We start from the raw sequence: 19,278 nt of genomic DNA on the forward strand, positions 1-19,278 counted from the left end.
CTTTCGGGATAGCATTTGAAATGTAAATAAAGAAAATAATAAATAAATAAATAAATAAATAAATAAATAAAAAACCAGCCTAAACTTAAAGTAACAAAAACAAATGCTTTAAGAATGGACTAGCCATAAAGGTGCTCCCCAGCACTATAATTACTGTATTCATCTCTATGGACTTTCCTCCATCATTCATTCATAACTTTCCCTCATCTTTGGGTGTTTCCCCCGCCCTCTCTTCTTCCCATAAATGAAGTACTGGAAAGGAGAAACTAATCCTACTCCTCCCTCAGTACAATGCCTTCCCCCTTCTCTGTCCCAAGAGCCTTTATGTCTACCAATAGAGCACAGGGAAGCTTATTGTCTTTGGCAAGACTAATAAAAATGGCCCTGATATTTGAGAAAAAGCCACTCCACTAAGGATTGTTCATCAGTAGTTGAATTTATCTGAAAAGGAGCTGGGACTATCAACTCTACTTTCTTGGCTCCTTCCCTATGGTCTTGCATTCTTTAATTGCATTTACAACATTTGATCCCCCAGAATTTCAACTCTGAGTTAGTGCTATGATCATATCATGACTATCATTGACAAGGGATCTAGTGAGGAGGAACCAACTGAAGAATTTCCCATTAGGCACTAGACTTCCACACTGGCCTGGCCTATTTGGAATTTTGCATGCACCTTATTAAGTAAGGTCCTAATTGCTACTCCAGGGTCAACATCCCATCCCATCCCCTGAGGGTATCTTGCAAATGGGCAAGAGTTTTCTGAGTTTGAGTCTGTATTTCAACAAGATCCTGAACTTACAATCTCTTCAGTGTGTGTGGTACATATGGACTTCTGACACTTGCTTTCAATCTGTATGGAGATAAAAGCAATTTGAGTGGGAAGAAAGGTTTACACAATTATGACTCAGTTTCTGCTTTGCCTAGTCCTCATGCCTGCCTGTAATTTTGTATCTATTATCTCCGCATTCTACAATTACCCTAGCAGAAAAAATTATATGGCCAAATATTATCATTTCCACCCACAAATGGAATTATTTTTGTTTGCTTTGTGTTTTCAGTCTATAGCCATAACATTCACTTCTATTCCAATTATGTATGTCTGTAGCCCTAACAAACACGGACATCAGAATAATAAGTCTCTAAGCAGATGACTGTACTGTGAAATACAGCATTTATGTCTCATATTTAGAATTTACAAGGGCCTTAATAACAAATATTTTCTGTGAGTAAAAGTCATACTGGGATCACAAATCCCACTGTTTTTTAGAATGAGACCTATGATGTAACCAAGGGTTCTGAAATGGAACACCATTTGCAATAGACAGTCCAAGTGTTGGGGGCATGGTCATAGGAGAGAAGGTGTTTGCCAGCATTGTACTGAATTGTTTTTATATTTTCCTAGAGTCCAGAAACCAAAGACTTGAGCCCATCTGCGTTTCCATAGCAGCCACTGAGGAATTTCTTAGACTAGGAGTCACAATAGTAACCAGTCAAGAGATTAAACCCTCAGTAACTACCTCCTTCTTTGAGAATTGTTTTGGCCATTTCTGAAAGTCCCCCATATTCATTCTATTGAGAGTAATTATGTGTCTGAAATAAGAACTCTTTTCACTGGGCTCCACATTTTTCTAGGTCTACCCATTTGATTTTTTAAATTCATTATCAGTTTATTCATTGATTCACACACTGAGCATGGTCTACAATGTCAAGTATAGGATTATTTGGTAGTATTAGTCTCACTTCAATACTGATAGCTTTAATTTCCTCTTTATCAAAAATCATTCTTTTGGGTTGTCAGTCATCCTCTCTGCATCAAGCTCTGAGTAGTCATAACAGCCAGGTGGAAGCTCCATCCAGCACTCTTTGGTTTTCTTCTACCAATAACTTACACACATAGTTGTCCATTTCATTTTCTATATTTTAAATCAATCTACTTTATTTTCCTCTAATCACAACTGCTGCTGCTGCTGCAGGTCATTCTTCTCTTCTCAATACTCTTGTTTTTCAAATTCTTTACAACTTACATCTCTACTTCCAACTGTCTTGGTCAATATTTCTAAGTTCTTTACTCTTTGTGTCCCATTTTCCCAACCAACTGGTTTTGTTTTTGTTTTGTTTTGTTTTGTTTTTCTTTTTAAACTGACTTCATTTCTTTAGTTCAGTGAATACTGGCTGCTAAAGAAAAGTCTACCATTTGGCAAACTGGCATCCATGAAAATTCATAGGTTCCATGATCATATTGTTGCACATCCTTCACCCATTCTTGTACCTTCATAATTTTCAAAGGAAATAGAACTGATCAAACTAGAGTCCCTCCTACTCCACTAATCTAAATCTTTACATACAACTTAATTAAAATGATTTTTTAAAGATTAGCATGGATTCCCTCTTTACTAAATTCAATAATAATTCCTATACAAATAACTATTTGATGTACATACCTAAATCACATCTTTCTTTGTACTGTGGATCTATAAAAACTAACTTCCTATCTCTAATTAGATTTCTCTGAACTTAAGACCATAATTAACACATAGTAAGTCATCTGTTCAAACTCCAAATTAGAAATCTGACTATCAATCTGTGTTCCTTCCTTCCCTATATTCCCATACTTGGAAATATACTAAGTCCTATTCATTCATTGAATTTTCTAAATACTCATTCTGTTTATCCTTGGTTAGACTTTTACAGAGGCAGGACTTCCTTTCTTCAGTATCTCCGTAGAGAGAAGTGTTACCTTAATGAATTTACTACCTCACTGATACTGCTCTTACTCCATACAATTCTGTTCTAATGACACCAAAGAGACTTAAATCTCATGTGACCATGCTGTTTTAAATAATGCCCTTCAGTGGTGTTATTCAGATAAAATACAGACTCTTTATTATGCCATGTTAAGCTCAGTCTGGGTACTTTTGACCTTACTTAACACCACAAATCCCTATATTGTGACAATCCACCATTTTCTACTCTAAGGAGTCTCATTTGGAGCCACATTTGGCTCCTCACTTATTCAGTAGTACTTAGCTTCTTATTACGCATGATTCCTAAAGAATGACTACTTTCTCCTATTACAGACTGCCACAGACTGTTACAGAGTAGAAACATGGGAGCACATTGGCAGAGGCATATGTTAAGGAATTTAACTCAAGTTTTATCTTAATCTTTGCAACTAGAAGAAAATGGATATATTTATGTATCCTTGAAAGAGGAGATAGAAGGAAGGGTCATCTACGTTTGATCTTTTGTTTCTGTACTGTCAGCCCCCAAACTTCCTCTTCCATTTTAATTTCCACTGTCCTGTCAAATGATTGACAACTAAATGAAATTCACATGAAAGATCATTTCAGTGGGGAGTCTGGGAGGAAGCTAGTGACTGGGACATTGCTATGAAATGAACATGTTTCTCCATAGCTCCCAGAGGAGGCTGTATGACTCTTCTTCCTTGGCTTAAAATTGCATCTGTTATGTTGTTGTTCCTGGCTTCAAGTCCCTGTAGAACAAAGTGAAACTTCCACTAGCCTGAGGTATATCTCCCAAGCAAAGGGGCACAGAAATGACTGAGTAGATGGGTGACTAAGTGCTGTTTGCATTTGCAAGCTGATGACAGCGAGTCATTAATACAGCAGCTTTGTGTCTGATTTGCTGATTGAATCATTCTCAGAGACAATTTCAAAGCTCATTCTATGCATCAATTCCGTTTATGTTTATAAAAGAAATGTACTAAAAATATACATATATGACTAATAGTAATAATTTAAGTGGGTGTCATAAAATGAAGCAGCTGTTGGCTTTGGTTAAAGCTTTTCCAGATGCCACGAATAGCAAAACACTAGTCCTGTCTTTCTTCAGATGCCATTTTCTTCAATGCAAAAACATGTTCTTTACCTCCTTGGCTGATAAAATGTGATTATTACCCAACTTAGCAGCCCCTGTACCAACAGGGAGGCTTGTGGAGGTACTGGAGATACTGTTTCCCAGCCTGTATTTTTTCTTATTTCTTGACTCTTTTTTAAAGTAAAAATCCAAGGCCCTAAGTGATCAGGGAAGAAGTAAGCATCCTGTATAAAATTCAGAGCTCAGAAGCTGCCCTAAGGGCCCCCTACCAGGACTGTCAATGCAGCTGACTCTGCTTGCTCACCCTTCATTGCCTGGATTCCTCGCTCTTCCAGACTGCTCATTGATGATATCTTTCAAGTAAGATTCATTTAGTTGTCAGTCCCACTAGAAGGTGGCTTGAAAAGGGAAAAATGAATAACGGAGGAAGCTTAGAGGTCTGTCCAAAGCAGCAAAAGATTAAAAAAAAAAAAAAAACAAAAAAAAAACAACAAAAAACGATGATTATGTCTCTCTAGCTCTCAGTCACATCTCCTCACACATTGAACAATGAAGATATTTTTTTTTAAAAATCAAACTAAAGAAAGCCATAAATTACCAGCTCATATTGTAAAGCATATAACTGTGTTAATAATTGTGATAATACCTTACACTTTGCTCAGATCTGATTACAGCTCAAGGGATAAACACAAGCATGGCAGTCAGTGTTTACCCTGCTAGGCAGTGGGACTCTGCGACTTCAGAAGCATTGGTTTTCCCTCCTCCCAATGCCTAGTTTATTTCAGTTTGCACCCAAAATGCATACTGCACATTTCCTTTTTATAAACAATAAAAAGATTCCAGACTGCCTTGGGCTCAAATACAACTGACTTCAGCTCTGATAAATTTGGCAAGATGTCTGCACCATCAGTCCCAATAGAGTCCTTAAAGGTCATGTAGCTCCAGATCCTCATTAAACAGGTACATATTTGATACCTAGAGATGGAGGGCACATATTCCTAGTCAGGAACAGTGTTGGGGTTAGACAACGTATTCCTTGCATAAAGAGTATCAATTAAAAATTCCAATAATCTGTTATGTGTTATATAGCTCATTGAATCCTTTTAATTATTGTTAGAAATATTTTCTTACTATAGTTGTGTTAAAGAGGTTAAATGAGTCACAAGTCGGGATAAAACACTGCTGTGCAGTGACCTAATAGCCTGATTTAGATTGCTGGAACCCATGTAAAAGTCAAAAGCAGTAGTGTGAACATTTGTAATACTATCACCTCCTTTAGAGACATGGGAGGCAGAGACAGGAGAATCTATCTTTAAGTTCATGGCTCAACTTATCTGGCATATGCAGCAGTGACATACAAGAGATACACTGTCTTGTTTTCACCTTCAAACATCTGAGGTTGCCTTCTGACTTCCACATGTGCACTTCTGGCCCACACATACACACATACAAAATAGAAATAAAGCATACACATATATCATCATACACACTTAAAAACCCTCTTCAATGGCCACATATTAATACACACAAAAGGGAATGATAACATGTCCAAGGTTCTTGTCAAGCTATATCTATCACTTTGGGTATTTCAAGAAAATTGTCCTGTGATCTTGATACAAAGCTTTGAGCCTATAGCTAATTCCCAGTTGAAACAACCACTGAACACTATCTCCCACTCATCTTATCCTAGAAATGTTAGCACCCTCTTATTGCCACATAAACCTAGAAAAAGTTGATTATGACTCCTTACAAAACAAAATTCAACATGAATATAGCTTGAAAGACTGGGCAGCTTCAGTGTTAATAGGAAAAATTTCGGATGTCAACGTATAGTGATTGCGACGATTTCATTGGCTGGTGCTGTTTTAACTGGGATGTCATTAGCTCCGTGCTTTTTTAGATTAATTGATGAGCTAATTAATTTGTTTATCTGTAAAACAGATTGCAGTTTCCCCTCCTTCTACTCAACCCTGTCTGTCCCCCAACTCCTTCAAGCTTCCCTCTCTCGCTCCCCCACATCCACTCTTCCTCTGTTTCCCTTCAGAAAAGCAGCTCTATACTTTTAATAATCTTCATTAAATTTCTTCAAATCTCCTCCATCAAAAGGCAGGAAGGAGGCTAAAATGATCTAAAGCTGTGTTTCAGGAAGTGGAATCAACTTAAAGACCTAATATGATACTTAATTTGTTAGAATACAGAGTCTCAAACTAGTGTAGCTTTGAGGGTCATTTTGAGACTATGATTAAAAAGCAGTCTTCAGGGAAACGGGTCAGTGCTGTTAATGCATTTCATGTACATCCTGCTCATTTCATTTGAAGGTTATTTATATCAAAAATGGACTGTAAGTGAGAGGATTGTGTAATAGTGAAACTGGAGAGAGTATGGAAGAATGAGAGTAGGAAACTCTAAGATGCTGGATCTGATGGAAGTTGACTGGGAATAGTGACATCAATCTCTATTTACCTTAAAGCACCTTATGTGTTCTGCTATCATTTTTTCTAGGATTTCAAACCAGCCTCATGGTAGCATGTGGCCACATTATTAGATAGATGACAGCCTGTTTTTCATACCATTTTCTCAGGTCCCGAGCCACTATATTTACCAGCCATCCTAACAGTTATCCTGGACAGTTTTGACAAGTTAATTTAGCTACATAACTAACTTTTGTCTGTAAAACATCTGGGCCTTTGTGCATCCTGTTGTTAGTATTCTTCCCTGCCTGAGGAATTTGGCATTATAATTTAAAGGTCAGCTCACAATTTATTGTGTTTAATTTTTTTCTTTGCATGTGTGTTATACACTTGTAGATATGTGCTTGTGGTTGTGTTCCCCTGTGTATGTGTGTATGGAGGACAGAAACAAGATCTGTGAATATTCCTCTATTTATTCTTCACATTTAATTGTGTCTATATTTGTTTGTTTTTGAGACAATGTCACTTACTGAACCCAGAGAATGACTGATCATTAAGTTGCCAGGATCCATCTGTCTCCTCTCCCTACTATGGATGCAAATATGTACCTACCTCAATGCCTGACTTTGATATATATGTATTTCAGTACTCATCATTGTGCAGCAATCTCCTTAACTAATAAGCTATATGCATAGCCCTTTTGAGTTCTGACTATAGCTTCAGTCATGGTCTGAGGTATACTTGAACCGATCTCCATTATAATGTTTAGACTGGTGGGGCATTGGAAGAAAACTGATGAACATCAGGTTAGAGCATAGAAAATGCACATGGCACTGCTAGATATGTATTGTAAGAAAATAAGAACCAAGGGATTGGTAGGAGTCAACCAGATGAAACTGGGAGGGAAGGCACATTATACACCAAGGAAACATCTTGTATGAAGTCCTTGTGGCAGTTCATATAACTGGTACATTGTAATTGAGAAATAGCAATTTTGGAAAAAGGAGGCTAAGAAGTAAGCAAGAGTACTACACAGGACTTTTAAGGCAAGTGATACACCTTGGACTTTATTCTATGCTGAGCAAGATGCCATCAAAGGACAAGTGACATAATAAGTTTTTCAGTTTTAAAGGGGATGCCTGTAGCAATCCAGGTGATTTATTATGATGGGAGTGTAGATAATATAAGTGGGAAGGAGAGGGTACACCCAAATTTAGGCTTGACATCGATAATAATTTCACTATGTACATTTGCCAAAACATCATATTTTATACTTTAAACATTACAATTTAAAGGACAAGTCAGAAAGCAGTTTTATCAACAAGTGCAGGCACCTTTAACCACACTATTATAGTCACATAGTTGATGTGCTGGATGAAGGAAAGCTGTGTAACTATAAGCAATTGAAGCCAGGAAGGAAATCCCTGTCCCAAATTCTGGGACCTTATTGAATGAATTTCCCCAGATTGTATCTTCCTGTATCCTTATAATACTTCCACTTACTTCTGGACCTTTTGCAAGGACTCTGAGTTCTAGGGTGTCTCCTTTCCAAGCTCAGCCTCTGAAGGAGTTGGTAGGTATACTTGATGTTTCAGACTGGTCTGCTACTCCGTTAAGTCTTCCTACCTGCCTATAGGTCTTTAGGGAGAGGAACTAATGGATTATTAATGAGACTTCTATGTTTAAAAGCACACAGGAACAAACAACAATTTAATTAGGAAAAATCTATTTAAAGTGGTTTAAAACCATGCATGTTTATTAGCACTGGAATGTTCTCAGGGTTGCTTCAAAAGGGTGCACATTATATTTGTTTCCACTGATACCTACTGATCATAGATAGAGCACCAACTTTCTCCATTAAGATCCCCTCTATGTGGTTCTCATGTAAATTAGCATCTTTTCATTCAGTAAACATTTATTGTACACCTACCATGTGCAAGGGTATTTTACCTTGGTATACTTGATGCCCCGGGGACCTCCTCCCACTATTTTTTCCTTTTCCTCTTATTTCCTTCTTTTAATCTCTTTCCCCCTTTTATGTTCCTTTTTTTCATCCCCCTTCTACACACACACACACACACACACACACACACACACACACACACACACACACACGGGGCTTGTAACATAAAATATTCAAGCCTAGATTTACTGGTCTCAGCAACTAGAAGTGTTGGTGGCAACAGCTGGTGATTTCCCCCTAAAACTAATCAATTAGTTTTCAGAGGTAAAGTGACTTCAGGATGTTGTTAACAAGACTTAAATATTGTGTGGAGGAATTTTATAAGCATGGCTGCTTTTGGCATTTTGCTGTATCAGTATGAGGTGACATTGAATTGCATGGACCTAGATCAAGGGATTTGTGTAACAGTAGCATCTATTACATGATCATAGAGCTAGAATGAGTATCAGTGCCCAAGTCCTTCTTTCATTTTTGGAGAATAACACGTGTGTGTGTGTGTGTATGTGTGACAGTCTTCCAACTTTTCCTATTCCCAGAGGCCAGATAAATTTCTCAAATATATCTCGAGATTAGTTTTACTTTTAAGATGTCTCATAACACTATGAAAAAGAAAGGTGGTTTGCATTGCCTAACATCTTGTTTAACCATTCAAATGCTCTCAATCACTTGACTTAAACTATTGCTGAATGGAAACAGTACTCACTAGAGAGAAAAAAGTGTCTAGAACAGCAATGAAAATACTGTTATCTACTTGTAAGGACTTGGTGAATTTAGCAGAGGAGCATCCTCTTTCCTGTTGGTTAAGGATGACCTTGAGTCATTCAAAGCTGTATTTTTACATAGGATCCATTTTGGATCACTGTAACCAATCTTGTTCTCTGGAGATACTCTCTCCCAGTGTACTCTAATGGTGTTAAGAAGTGGAAAGTTGATGGTACCAGAGTAGATGTCAAAGTGAATGTAGTATATACTGTCTGTAAGACTAATAGCAACCAATGAAAGTATTCCAGCACAAGTTCAATTCATAGAGTTTAATGAACAGCCACTAAACATTGCACAAAGCATTTTAAAACACAATTTCTACAGAGAGGCAAAGATCAGGCTTCCATTCTAAATTCCTTAAGACAGCCCCCATCCCACCCACCCCCATCCCCACACATCCACAAGACTACACTCTTCTAGTCATAAGTTTACCTACAGACACAGTCTTAAGAATAATGGGACTGGCATGCATTATCCCAACAATGGCAAGGAAGCAGGGAATAATGGAAAGATGGATGAAAAGACAACCAGCAGCTAATGATACACCCCTTAGGAGCTTTGTTCAGTAGGAGGATAGGAGGAATTTGCTTGTGGTGCTACTTGTGGCTTTACCTTGGACCTTCAGGATATGCTGGACTAATTGAGCTATTCAGATCCAAAGTGGCTGAGGCTGTTGTAAAAAAATTCTCACTCCTTTGAGCCATTACTACTAGAAGTGATCTTCTTGGGTAATATATTGTTACCTTTTTAAAGACCTTTGTAGTGTCCAAACTGTCTCCACAACCCAGAGTGCCCCCCCCATGGCTGTGCTGATTCTAAGGTCAGAATGGCCTAGCTTCTCAGCTATTCCTTCACATTGGAAATGAGTGTGGAATATTTCTTTATTAAAGACATTTGTAAGAGGTACAGGCAAATTATTCAAACTCAAAGACTACTTTATAAAAATTACCTCTGTTCTCTTTGTTCACATTTAAGAACACGAGATCAAATGGTCTCTAATACATTATAAAATGGTAGTAAAGTTAATGATTTAACTGACTCAAAAAATAAGTACAGATATTTCTATGACTCTGCAATTCACACCTCATTACAACTGGTATCCAAATCAGGTAAGGAGTCCTTGACATAGTGACTGGGCCTGAAAGAGGACACCATATATACAATTTGTTTGTGGCCCTTTCTTCTGAGGCAAATTTCAGCCTTTAACCACCACCATCATATTCCATCTACAATTTGACTAATTGCTTTGGCAGGAAGGTGAGTTTCTTATATTCCCCATCTTTGAATAATTCTTGTGTAGTCATTTGATCTAGATCATTTTGTTTGTACATGTACCATTTTAATTTAACTCAAAAATGTCTGTTGATTTTTTTTTTCTGGAAGAGTTTGTAGGCAGCCATGAATCCAAAGTAAGCAATACTCGACTGGCTATAAGGGGCTCAGTATTATTGAAGCAAGAGGACTTTCTTGAAGGAGATATATATTCAGGCACTACTTTCCTGAGGGGCTGACTAAAACTACAACACAGCCCACTGCTCTAATGTTGGAATGACCCAACTAGTTCTCTCTCTATCTCTCTCTTTCTGTCTCTCTGTCTCTTTCTCTCTCATATACAGATGTTTGACAGAGGTAAGCATCAATTGTCCCCACTGACCTCCAAGGCAAGAAACTATTGGTTATACTAAAAGTTTCCATAGGCTTCTTCCCATTCTCCCAGATAGGCCATATGCCTAGTAAGCACTAATGGGTGTCAGGTAAGATTATATGAGATAACCCAGCCTGGCTCTTGAGTGAGTCAGAACCGTCCAATGAAGCCCGAGTCTATAGTGCTCCTGGATCTCAACACCCTAGACCTCTTTCCACCAAGGTTTCCACTAGAAGTGGTAGAGTCTCCTGTCCTTTCTCCAGAGGGCAGAGTGAAATTAAACACATGCAGTGCCATCAGCTAGGGTAGACTGGCATACTAAGATGAGAAACTGGACAAATGGCAGTGTTTGGCTCAATCCAAGCAATGTTCAAGGGACAAATCATTTTTCTGTTTTACATTTTCATTGAGGCTCATAAATACGAATTGAGAAAGTGATTACACTCAGTTTGGAACAGGGTTAAAAAGAATCCTGAAACATATGAGAGGAGCCCTGGGGTTTCGGGTTTGGATGCTTCCTGGGGTATATAGTGCTCTGGTTGCTGTGCTGCCACTATTATCTACTGTTTGCGGATCATGCCCTTGATAGCTGATTCCCGGTTCACATATGTAGCCCAATAGACAAGATTGAATATGGCAAAGAGCACAGGAAAGATGATGCGGGAAATTTTGTCAACCTTGCTGACACTGTTATAGGTCTTGGTCTCAGCAGGACTGTCTTGCACATAAGTAGCCTTGGGTGAAGCAATCGCTGTTGGAGTCGAAGAAGCACTGGGAGCAGCAGCAGCCTTGGAGATGGTGGAGAACTCAGTATCCTTGGCCAGATTGATAGGATAGGTGGTTCCAACTATGTTGAAGGTGGTGCTTGTTTTCTTTGTTGGAGCTGCTGGTGTTTTCTTCTAGAGGCAGAAAAAGAGGGGAAGTGGGGAGAACAAAACAAACAAAAGATAATGAATTCACAGCACAAATACACTCAGAGACTGCAGGGAAGAAGAACCATGAGGGGTGTTAAAGAACCTACTAAGTAGTCAGGTTATAAAATATAGGGAATATATTTTAAAAACAGAAAACCTGCATGCACAATTTTGAATATCCTAGTCAGCCCCAACTGTCACCTTGACACAGTGAGTCTCAATTTAGGGATTGTCCATATCAAGGTTTGGCTTTGGGGCCTGTCTGTGGGGACTTGTCTTGATTGTTCACTGATGTAGATGGCTCTACATCACTACGGACATCACTACCTTTTAAGCAGAGGGTCCTAGACTATAATGAGAAAGTTATCTAAACATGGGCCTTCAGATCAACCAGCAAGCAATAGTCCTCCATAGTTTCTACTTCAAGTTCCTGCTTGAGTTCCTGCCCCAGCTTCCCTCCGTAATAGACTGTGATATGAAAGTGTAAGCCAAATCAACCCTTTCCTCTCTTATATTGCTTTTGGTGAGTGTTTTATCACAGCAGCAGAAAGAAAACTAGATTTGCTTTCTAGTTATATGCATTTGAGTAAATCATATTTCCTTTGTGACCTTCTGTTCCTTCATTTGTAAACTGAAGATGAAAATAGCTGGCAGACTGATGAGATCAGGAAAGAGTGGCAGTGGGAACTGATAGGAAATGTGAGGTCTTATAGACTGTACAATTTCATCCTTCATACTAATCCTCTAATAATGAGTAGGGGACATTCCCACTTGATATGTAAGTCAGCCTCAGATTCAATGGCAGAACTCATACTACCAATCTGACTTTCTGACTTCTGTCCATAGTCTGTGCTGCTTTCTATAGCACAAGATACACTTGGTTACCCGAGGGGAAAAACTCCAAAAGGCTGCGACCGTCAAGGGGCACACCTCCTGTGAAGAAGAGAGCTTGGTGAATCTGCAAAGTCATTCTATCTTAAAGATAATAATAAATAATATGGAGTATTTACATGCATCATCACAACAGCATGCTGTCCTCATGCACTATAAAGGTGCTTATCAAAGCAGGGTATGTACAAAGGTTTCCCACTCTTGTTAGGCTGCTGACAAGAACCACAGCCTCCTTCCCAGAGAAGGAGATTTTTTTCAGCATAAACTATCTCCAGAACACAGTAAGAAGTGTTCTTTGTCTCTCTGTCTCTGTCTCTCTGTCATGCATTCACAAACACACACACACACACATACACACACACACACACTCATGTTTATGTATGGGGCTGCTATCTGGCAAAACAAAGGAGACAATGATTAATGATTAATAATTATTATTAATAATAATGCTTAATAATAATTAATGCTGGAATAGAGATGCTGTGTGGCAAGGTGGCCTAACTGCAGCCCAAGGCAGTGGCCTACTTCAGAACCTAGAAACTCTTGCCGTGTCTTCTCTCCAGCCCTCCTCAGACACCCCCATCTCGTTTTTTTGCCATTTATGAGAACATAGAGTTAACTTCTTTACTCTTTCCTGATTTATTTCCCAAGTTTCCTATTCCTTTTGTTGCCAGTTTCCCTCCAGCTTTCTTTTATTACTTTCTTCAGAATTCTTATCACTTTTATCTTTCTGCCATTAGACCACAGTACCATTTATTTTCCTGATCCAAATAAAATAATCACCTTTTACGTTTACTGAATAACAACAAGGTCAAACGTGTGCTAGATATTAGGGTTAAGAGGAAAGGTTGGAAGTTGTACTTCAGTCTCTGTCTCCTAACTGCTCACACAGTGTACTGTGAACACACGACTGTCACAATGTGTGACTTGAGTCCTAACTGTTTACAGTAAAGTGCTGTCAATGTGCCTGCAGGTGTGAGAAAGGCAGCTCAAGAAAAACTATGAGGTTTCCTGTCTGTATATTAAATGGTGAGCAGGAATCATCAGATGATACTGCAGCAAAGGCCATGCAGAAGCCCAGAACACGGTTGAAGGGTGGCAAGGAGTTTGCTATGACTGAATCACAGTTAGCATGGGCAAAACTAGTTGCAGGAATTGAAGGCACAGATAGAAAAGACCAGTTCTTGAAAGGGTTTGTATGCCACACTCTGCCTATGTTTTAGCATCAGTGTTCTCAGTCAGGGGCAGGGAGTGTTGGGAAAGAGGAGGGAGAAAGTGCAAGATAAGGGGGTGTTCATGTGAGTAAATAAAAAGTCTGACTAATAGGACATTTCAAAAGCAATTCTTTTCTTCCTGTTGGATGATTGTAGTTACATTGTTACAAGCAGAAGGGGCACAGAGCTCAAAGCCTTCTAAGAACCTTACAAATGCTTTAAATACTACATGAGGCTCATTTATAATTAGCAAAGTCATTGTGTGAATAGAGTCCCGCTGCTAAATGCTTTTGCTATTAAATAAAATAGTGCTTTACTTCTTTGCCTGCTTATTAGCTTGCTTGGTAATTTCTTCTTTTCCATGGGTAGACAAAAAAACAACAACCAAAGCAGGAAAAACAGAAGGGTAAGAAAACATTACCCTAAATTTACTAAAAGCGTTTACATTTAGTCATGTTATAAGCTGCTTATGACTGGGTCTTAAACAATCACTTGTGGCTATAAACACGTTCTTTATTTCCTCAGCCACTTTATATTCTCTAGGTAAAAAGATGCAACAGTTGATTTAATCACAGATTATTTAAATGGTAAAGTAAACATACCTTTTAGTTTCTCTTACCACTTCCAATATGACACATTCTAATCATTACTACATTTCTACCTGCCTTGTCACAGCAGGATGTAGAGAAGTTGTCCTTTCATGAGTGGAGAATGTTAGGTTTTTTGAGATTAAAAAGTATTCTGGAGATTAACTGTGAGTGTGCTTAACATTATTGAATTATATTTTTCATCATTTAAAAAAATCCAGTGTTGGGAAGGAGATAAGAGAGAGTGAGGGTGACAGCAATCAAACGAATTGCACACACATAAGAAATTCTCAAAAACAAAATTTAATAAAATAAAAACAGAAAATTTTTTACCACAATTTAAATTTTATACATATATCTCTATATGTGATAGTAGGTTTAATTGTCAACTTTGCAAAATTTGGAATCGCTTAGGGAGACATTCTCAGTGAGAGGCTTTCTTGATTTATTTTTATTAGTTATTTACTTCATTTATATTTCAAATGCTATCCACAAAGTCCCCTATACCCCCCCTGCTCCCCTACCCACCCACTCCCACTTCTTGGCCCTGGTGTTCCCCTGTACTGGGGCACATAAAGTTTGCAAGAACAAGGGGCCTCTCCTCCCAATGATGGCTGACTAGGCCATCTTCTGCTACATATACAGCTAGAGACATGAGCTCTGGGGACACTGGTTAGTTCATATTGTTGTTCCACCTACAGGGTTGCAGACCCCTTCAGCATCTTGGGTACTTTCTCTAGCTCCTCTTTTGGGGGCCTTTCTAGATTAGGTTACTCCATGGGCAATCTGTGGGACATAGGGTCTTGTGTTAATTGATATGGGAATGCCCACTAGAAAAGTGGGTGGTATTCTCTAGGCTTGGGCCCTAAATTGTACCATAGTACAGAAAATGAACTGAGCAGTAGACAATCATTTCTCTCTGCTCTTCACTGTGGATGTGATGTGACTGGCAGTTCAACTTTTTGTCCTCTTACAGTGTTATTCCCTGAAGTGCTGAGCTCTAACCTGGAATTGGGAACTGAGTCATACAACTGCATTTACTTAATATAATGAAGCATATTGTTTAATTCTGCCTAATTGTAACTATTCATACTACACTGTTTATGATACTTTACATAATATGTTTGTATATGAAAATATATAATTAATCAAGGACCTTGCCCTCAGAAAACTCAGAGAGAGAATTCAAAGATAAAGATTAATTACAAAAAATAAAACAAACAAACAAACAAACAAAAACCAAAGACAATTTGAGGATGAAGAAATAGTTCAGGAGACCATTAATAGCCATGTAAAAACTGGGTATGGCAGCACATGAAGAAGACTAAAATCCTAGTGCTGGGAAGACAGGAGAGTTCCTGTGGCTTGCTGCCTATACACTTTAGTTGAATTAGTGACATCTAGGTTCAGTGAGAGACTCTGTCTTAACAAATGAGGTAAAGAATGATAGAGGAAGGCAGGATCAATTTATAAAGATCAGTTAAGCCCATATAAGGGAGAGGAAAATGCAAGTGGAAGGCCAGCTTCTAGAAACAATGGTACTTATCTAAATCATACATGAGGAATTATCCAAGTTCAAATTACTACAGCTTAGAAGGAAAGAATAGAAGAATTTCAGATACTACCATTGTTTTGAGAAGAATAAGGAAATACAAAAAATTAAGGTAAACATTGTATGATAGTTTCTACTCTTCCTAGTAAGACAGTAAAAGAAATAGGAGGCTAAAGATGTGGCACTGTTAAGAAAGCTATCTATGCTTGCAAGAGACTCAAGTTCAGGTTCAAGAACTCACATCAAGCAGTTAGTTCACAACTGCCTATAACTGAAACTGGCTGTAATCATACATGACTGTGACTACATTGGATAAAGAAACAAAATAGAGATATCATATTTTTAAAGACTTCATATATTATTGAATTACTAAATATTTCTAAATTATTTATTATGCAGCAAGTTACCTGGTATATGCTAGGGATGCAACAGTAAACAATAAATCACAATTTCCATCCTTAACATCACATTCCCCTGGACAAGTAATGGCAGTATAATCAAACAAATACACACACCAATGTCAGGCAATGAGAACTAGGGTTGAGACACACAAGGAAGGTCAGTGCAGAGTAGGACGGTTAATGCTAGTTAAAGAAGGTATCTTTGTTTAATAGCTGCGCAGTACTCCATTGGGTAAATGTACCACAGTTTCTGTATCCATTCCTCTGTTGAGGGACATCAGGGTTCTTTTTAGCTTCTGGCTATTATAAATATTGCTGCTATGAACATAGTAGAGCATGTATCCTTATTACATGTTGGAGCATCTTCTGGGTATATTCCCAGGAGTGGTATAGTTGGGTTCTCAGGTAGTACTATGTCCAATTTTCTGAAGAACTGCCAAACTGATTTCCATACTGGTTGTACCAGCTTGCAATCTCACCAGCAATGGAGGAGTGTTCCTCTTTCTCCACATCCTCACCAGCCACTGCTGTCACCTGAGTTTTTGATCTTAGCCATTCTGACTGGTGTGAGATGGAATCTCAGGGTTGTTTAGATTTGCATTTCCCTGATGACTAAGGATGTTAAACATTTTTTGAGGTGTTTCTCAGCCATTCGACATTCTTCAGTTGGAGTACTATGCAGCTATTAAAAAAACGAATTTACAAAATTCTTAAACAAATGGGTGGATCAGGGGATATCATCCTGAGTGAGGTAATCCAATTACAAAAGAACACACATGGTATGCACTCATTGATAAATGGATATTGGTCCAGAAGCTTGGAATACCCAAGATACAATTCACAGACAACATGAAACTTAAGATTAAGGGAGACCGAAGTGTGGATACTTCGGTCCTTCTTAGAAGGGGGAACAAAATACCCATGGCAGGAGTTACAGAAACAAAGTGTGGAGCAGAGATGGAAGGAATGACCATCCAGAGATTGCCCTACCTGGGGATCCATCCCATAGACAACCACCAAACCCAGACACAATGGTAGATGCCAACAAGTGCTTGCTGACAGGACCCTGATATAGCTGTCTCCTGGGAGGCTCTGCCAGTGCCTGACAAACACAGAAGTGGATCCTTGTAGTCGACCATTGGACTGAGCACAGGGTCCCCAATGAAGGAGCTAGAGAAAGTATCCAGGGAGCTGAAGGGGTTTGCAGCCCCATAGGAGGAACAACAATATGAACTAACCAGTATCTCCAGAGCTCCCTGGGACTAAACCACCAATGAAAGAATTCACATGGTGGGACTCATGGCTCTAGCTGCATAGGTAACAGAGGATGGCCTTGTCGGTCATCAGTGGGAGGATAGACCCTTGGTCCTGTGTAGGTTCTATGCCCCAGTATAGGGGAATTCCAGGGCCAAGAGGCAGGAGTGGGTGGGTTGGTGAGCAGGAGGAGGAGGGAAAGGATAGGGGGGTTTTAGAGGGGAAACTAAGAAAGGGGATAACATTTGAAATTTAAATAAAGAAAATATCTAATTAAAAATAAAGAAAGTATCTTTAAGGAGGTGATCTAAGACCCAAATAAGAGAAAACAAACTCTTTAAATACAAAGCATCTTGTATTTGGAAGAGAAATGACTTGTTCTGAGTTAATAAAAGATACAACTATGGATTGAAGAGCGTGAATGAAAAGTTTAAAAAGAGATGTCAAAACTGAGTGTAATAATACATGCCAGAAATTCCAACTACTTTGAAGATTTAGGTAATAGTTTAACTAGTTGAATGTCAACCTAGGCAACACAGAAAGATTCCATTCCAGAAAAAGAGGGTGGCACATGTGTACATATGGAAGCATTCTTTTTTTTTTTTTTTGAAAAATTTAATTTAATTTATTTATTTAGCTTGCTTTCTTTTTTCCATAATTTTTATTATTATTATTTTCTTTATTTATATTTCAAATACTATCCCGAAAGTTCCCTATCCCCCCCCCCGCCCCTGCTCCTCTACCCACCCACTCCCACTTCTTGGCCCAGGCCTTCCCCTGTGCTAGGTCATATAAAGTTTGCAAGACCAAGGGGCATTCTTAAATCAGAACTAATTTTTTGTTATGATTTCATGTGCTAGAACTAACTCTTAGAATTGAATTAATATTCGTTCTTAGTCTCCTTTTTTGTTCTAGTCTCTTAATTTTAATCTGTCCTTTCAAACTTCATAAGTCTTTGATTCTTAATTCAAAAATTAATCACCCCCCCCTACCAACCATTATGTATTTGAATCTTCTACATTGTATTTCTTAATTTGAGTCTCAGAGGACAGCATGTTGAGAGATTGGTGTTAAAATAAATCCATGAATCATCCTCAAGAGCTGATGTTCAGGCCAGCTCAATGTTTGTCCACTGATGAATTCTGATTGACTTCAATTGGTCAAAAAATTCTGTCAGCCTAATTGTACTACTTTAAGTGTTTTCTATTGCTCACAGAGCCTAAGAAAGTTCATCAATGGGTATGAAGTGATGGCTCAAGAGGATTTGCTCTTCTTGAAGAGGATCTAGGTTCAATTCTTAGCACCCAGATGGTAGCTCACAATTCTAATCACAGGATATTTGATGCTCTCTCTCCTCTGGTCTCTGGGGAGCACTCCATGCATTAGTGTACTTAACTATACATATAAAATAAAAGAATTTTAAAAGTTAACCAAATATCTTGATAAACTCTGGCATTTCCAGTTCGATCAGCTTATTAGCCATTTATTAGAAGTTTGTAATAATTTGTCCTTAATGAACATAAATATATCAGATATTGATCTAACTTCTTTGAAAATATCTAATTAACAATATATTCTAGAACTTTTTGTTTATTAGACCTGGGTCATCTTTACTCTTTGGATTTGAGGGGGGCTGTTTCACTTAATCCCAAGCCCTAAATCTTTTGATGATAACAATTAAAATGTCTGTTGCTTTCGGGTTCTGGCCCAAAAAAAGAATTTCAACAAGTGACTAACATTGGCCATGAGGAGAAACAAATGATCCTTATCTTTTTATTATTATTATTATTTTCTTTATTTACATTTCAAATGCTATCCCGAAAGTTCCCTATAACCCCCCCCCC

General features: G+C 38.3%; 1 protein-coding gene across 1 annotated transcript in view; it reads right to left on the minus strand.

The window, feature by feature from the left end:
* Positions 1-9,227: 9,227 nt before the first annotated feature.
* Gabra3 (gamma-aminobutyric acid type A receptor alpha3 subunit) overlaps positions 9,228-19,278 on the minus strand; it is a 218,036-nt gene continuing 207,985 nt past the window's right edge. The window contains exon 10 of the mRNA XM_021187493.1: positions 9,228-11,520. Coding sequence (XP_021043152.1) covers positions 11,182-11,520 — 339 coding nt within the window. The 3' untranslated portion in view covers positions 9,228-11,181. The remainder of the gene's footprint in view (positions 11,521-19,278) is intronic.

Source organism: Mus pahari, chromosome X, assembly GCF_900095145.1.
Source record: "Mus pahari chromosome X, PAHARI_EIJ_v1.1, whole genome shotgun sequence".
Taxonomy (NCBI): domain Eukaryota; kingdom Metazoa; phylum Chordata; class Mammalia; order Rodentia; family Muridae; genus Mus; species Mus pahari.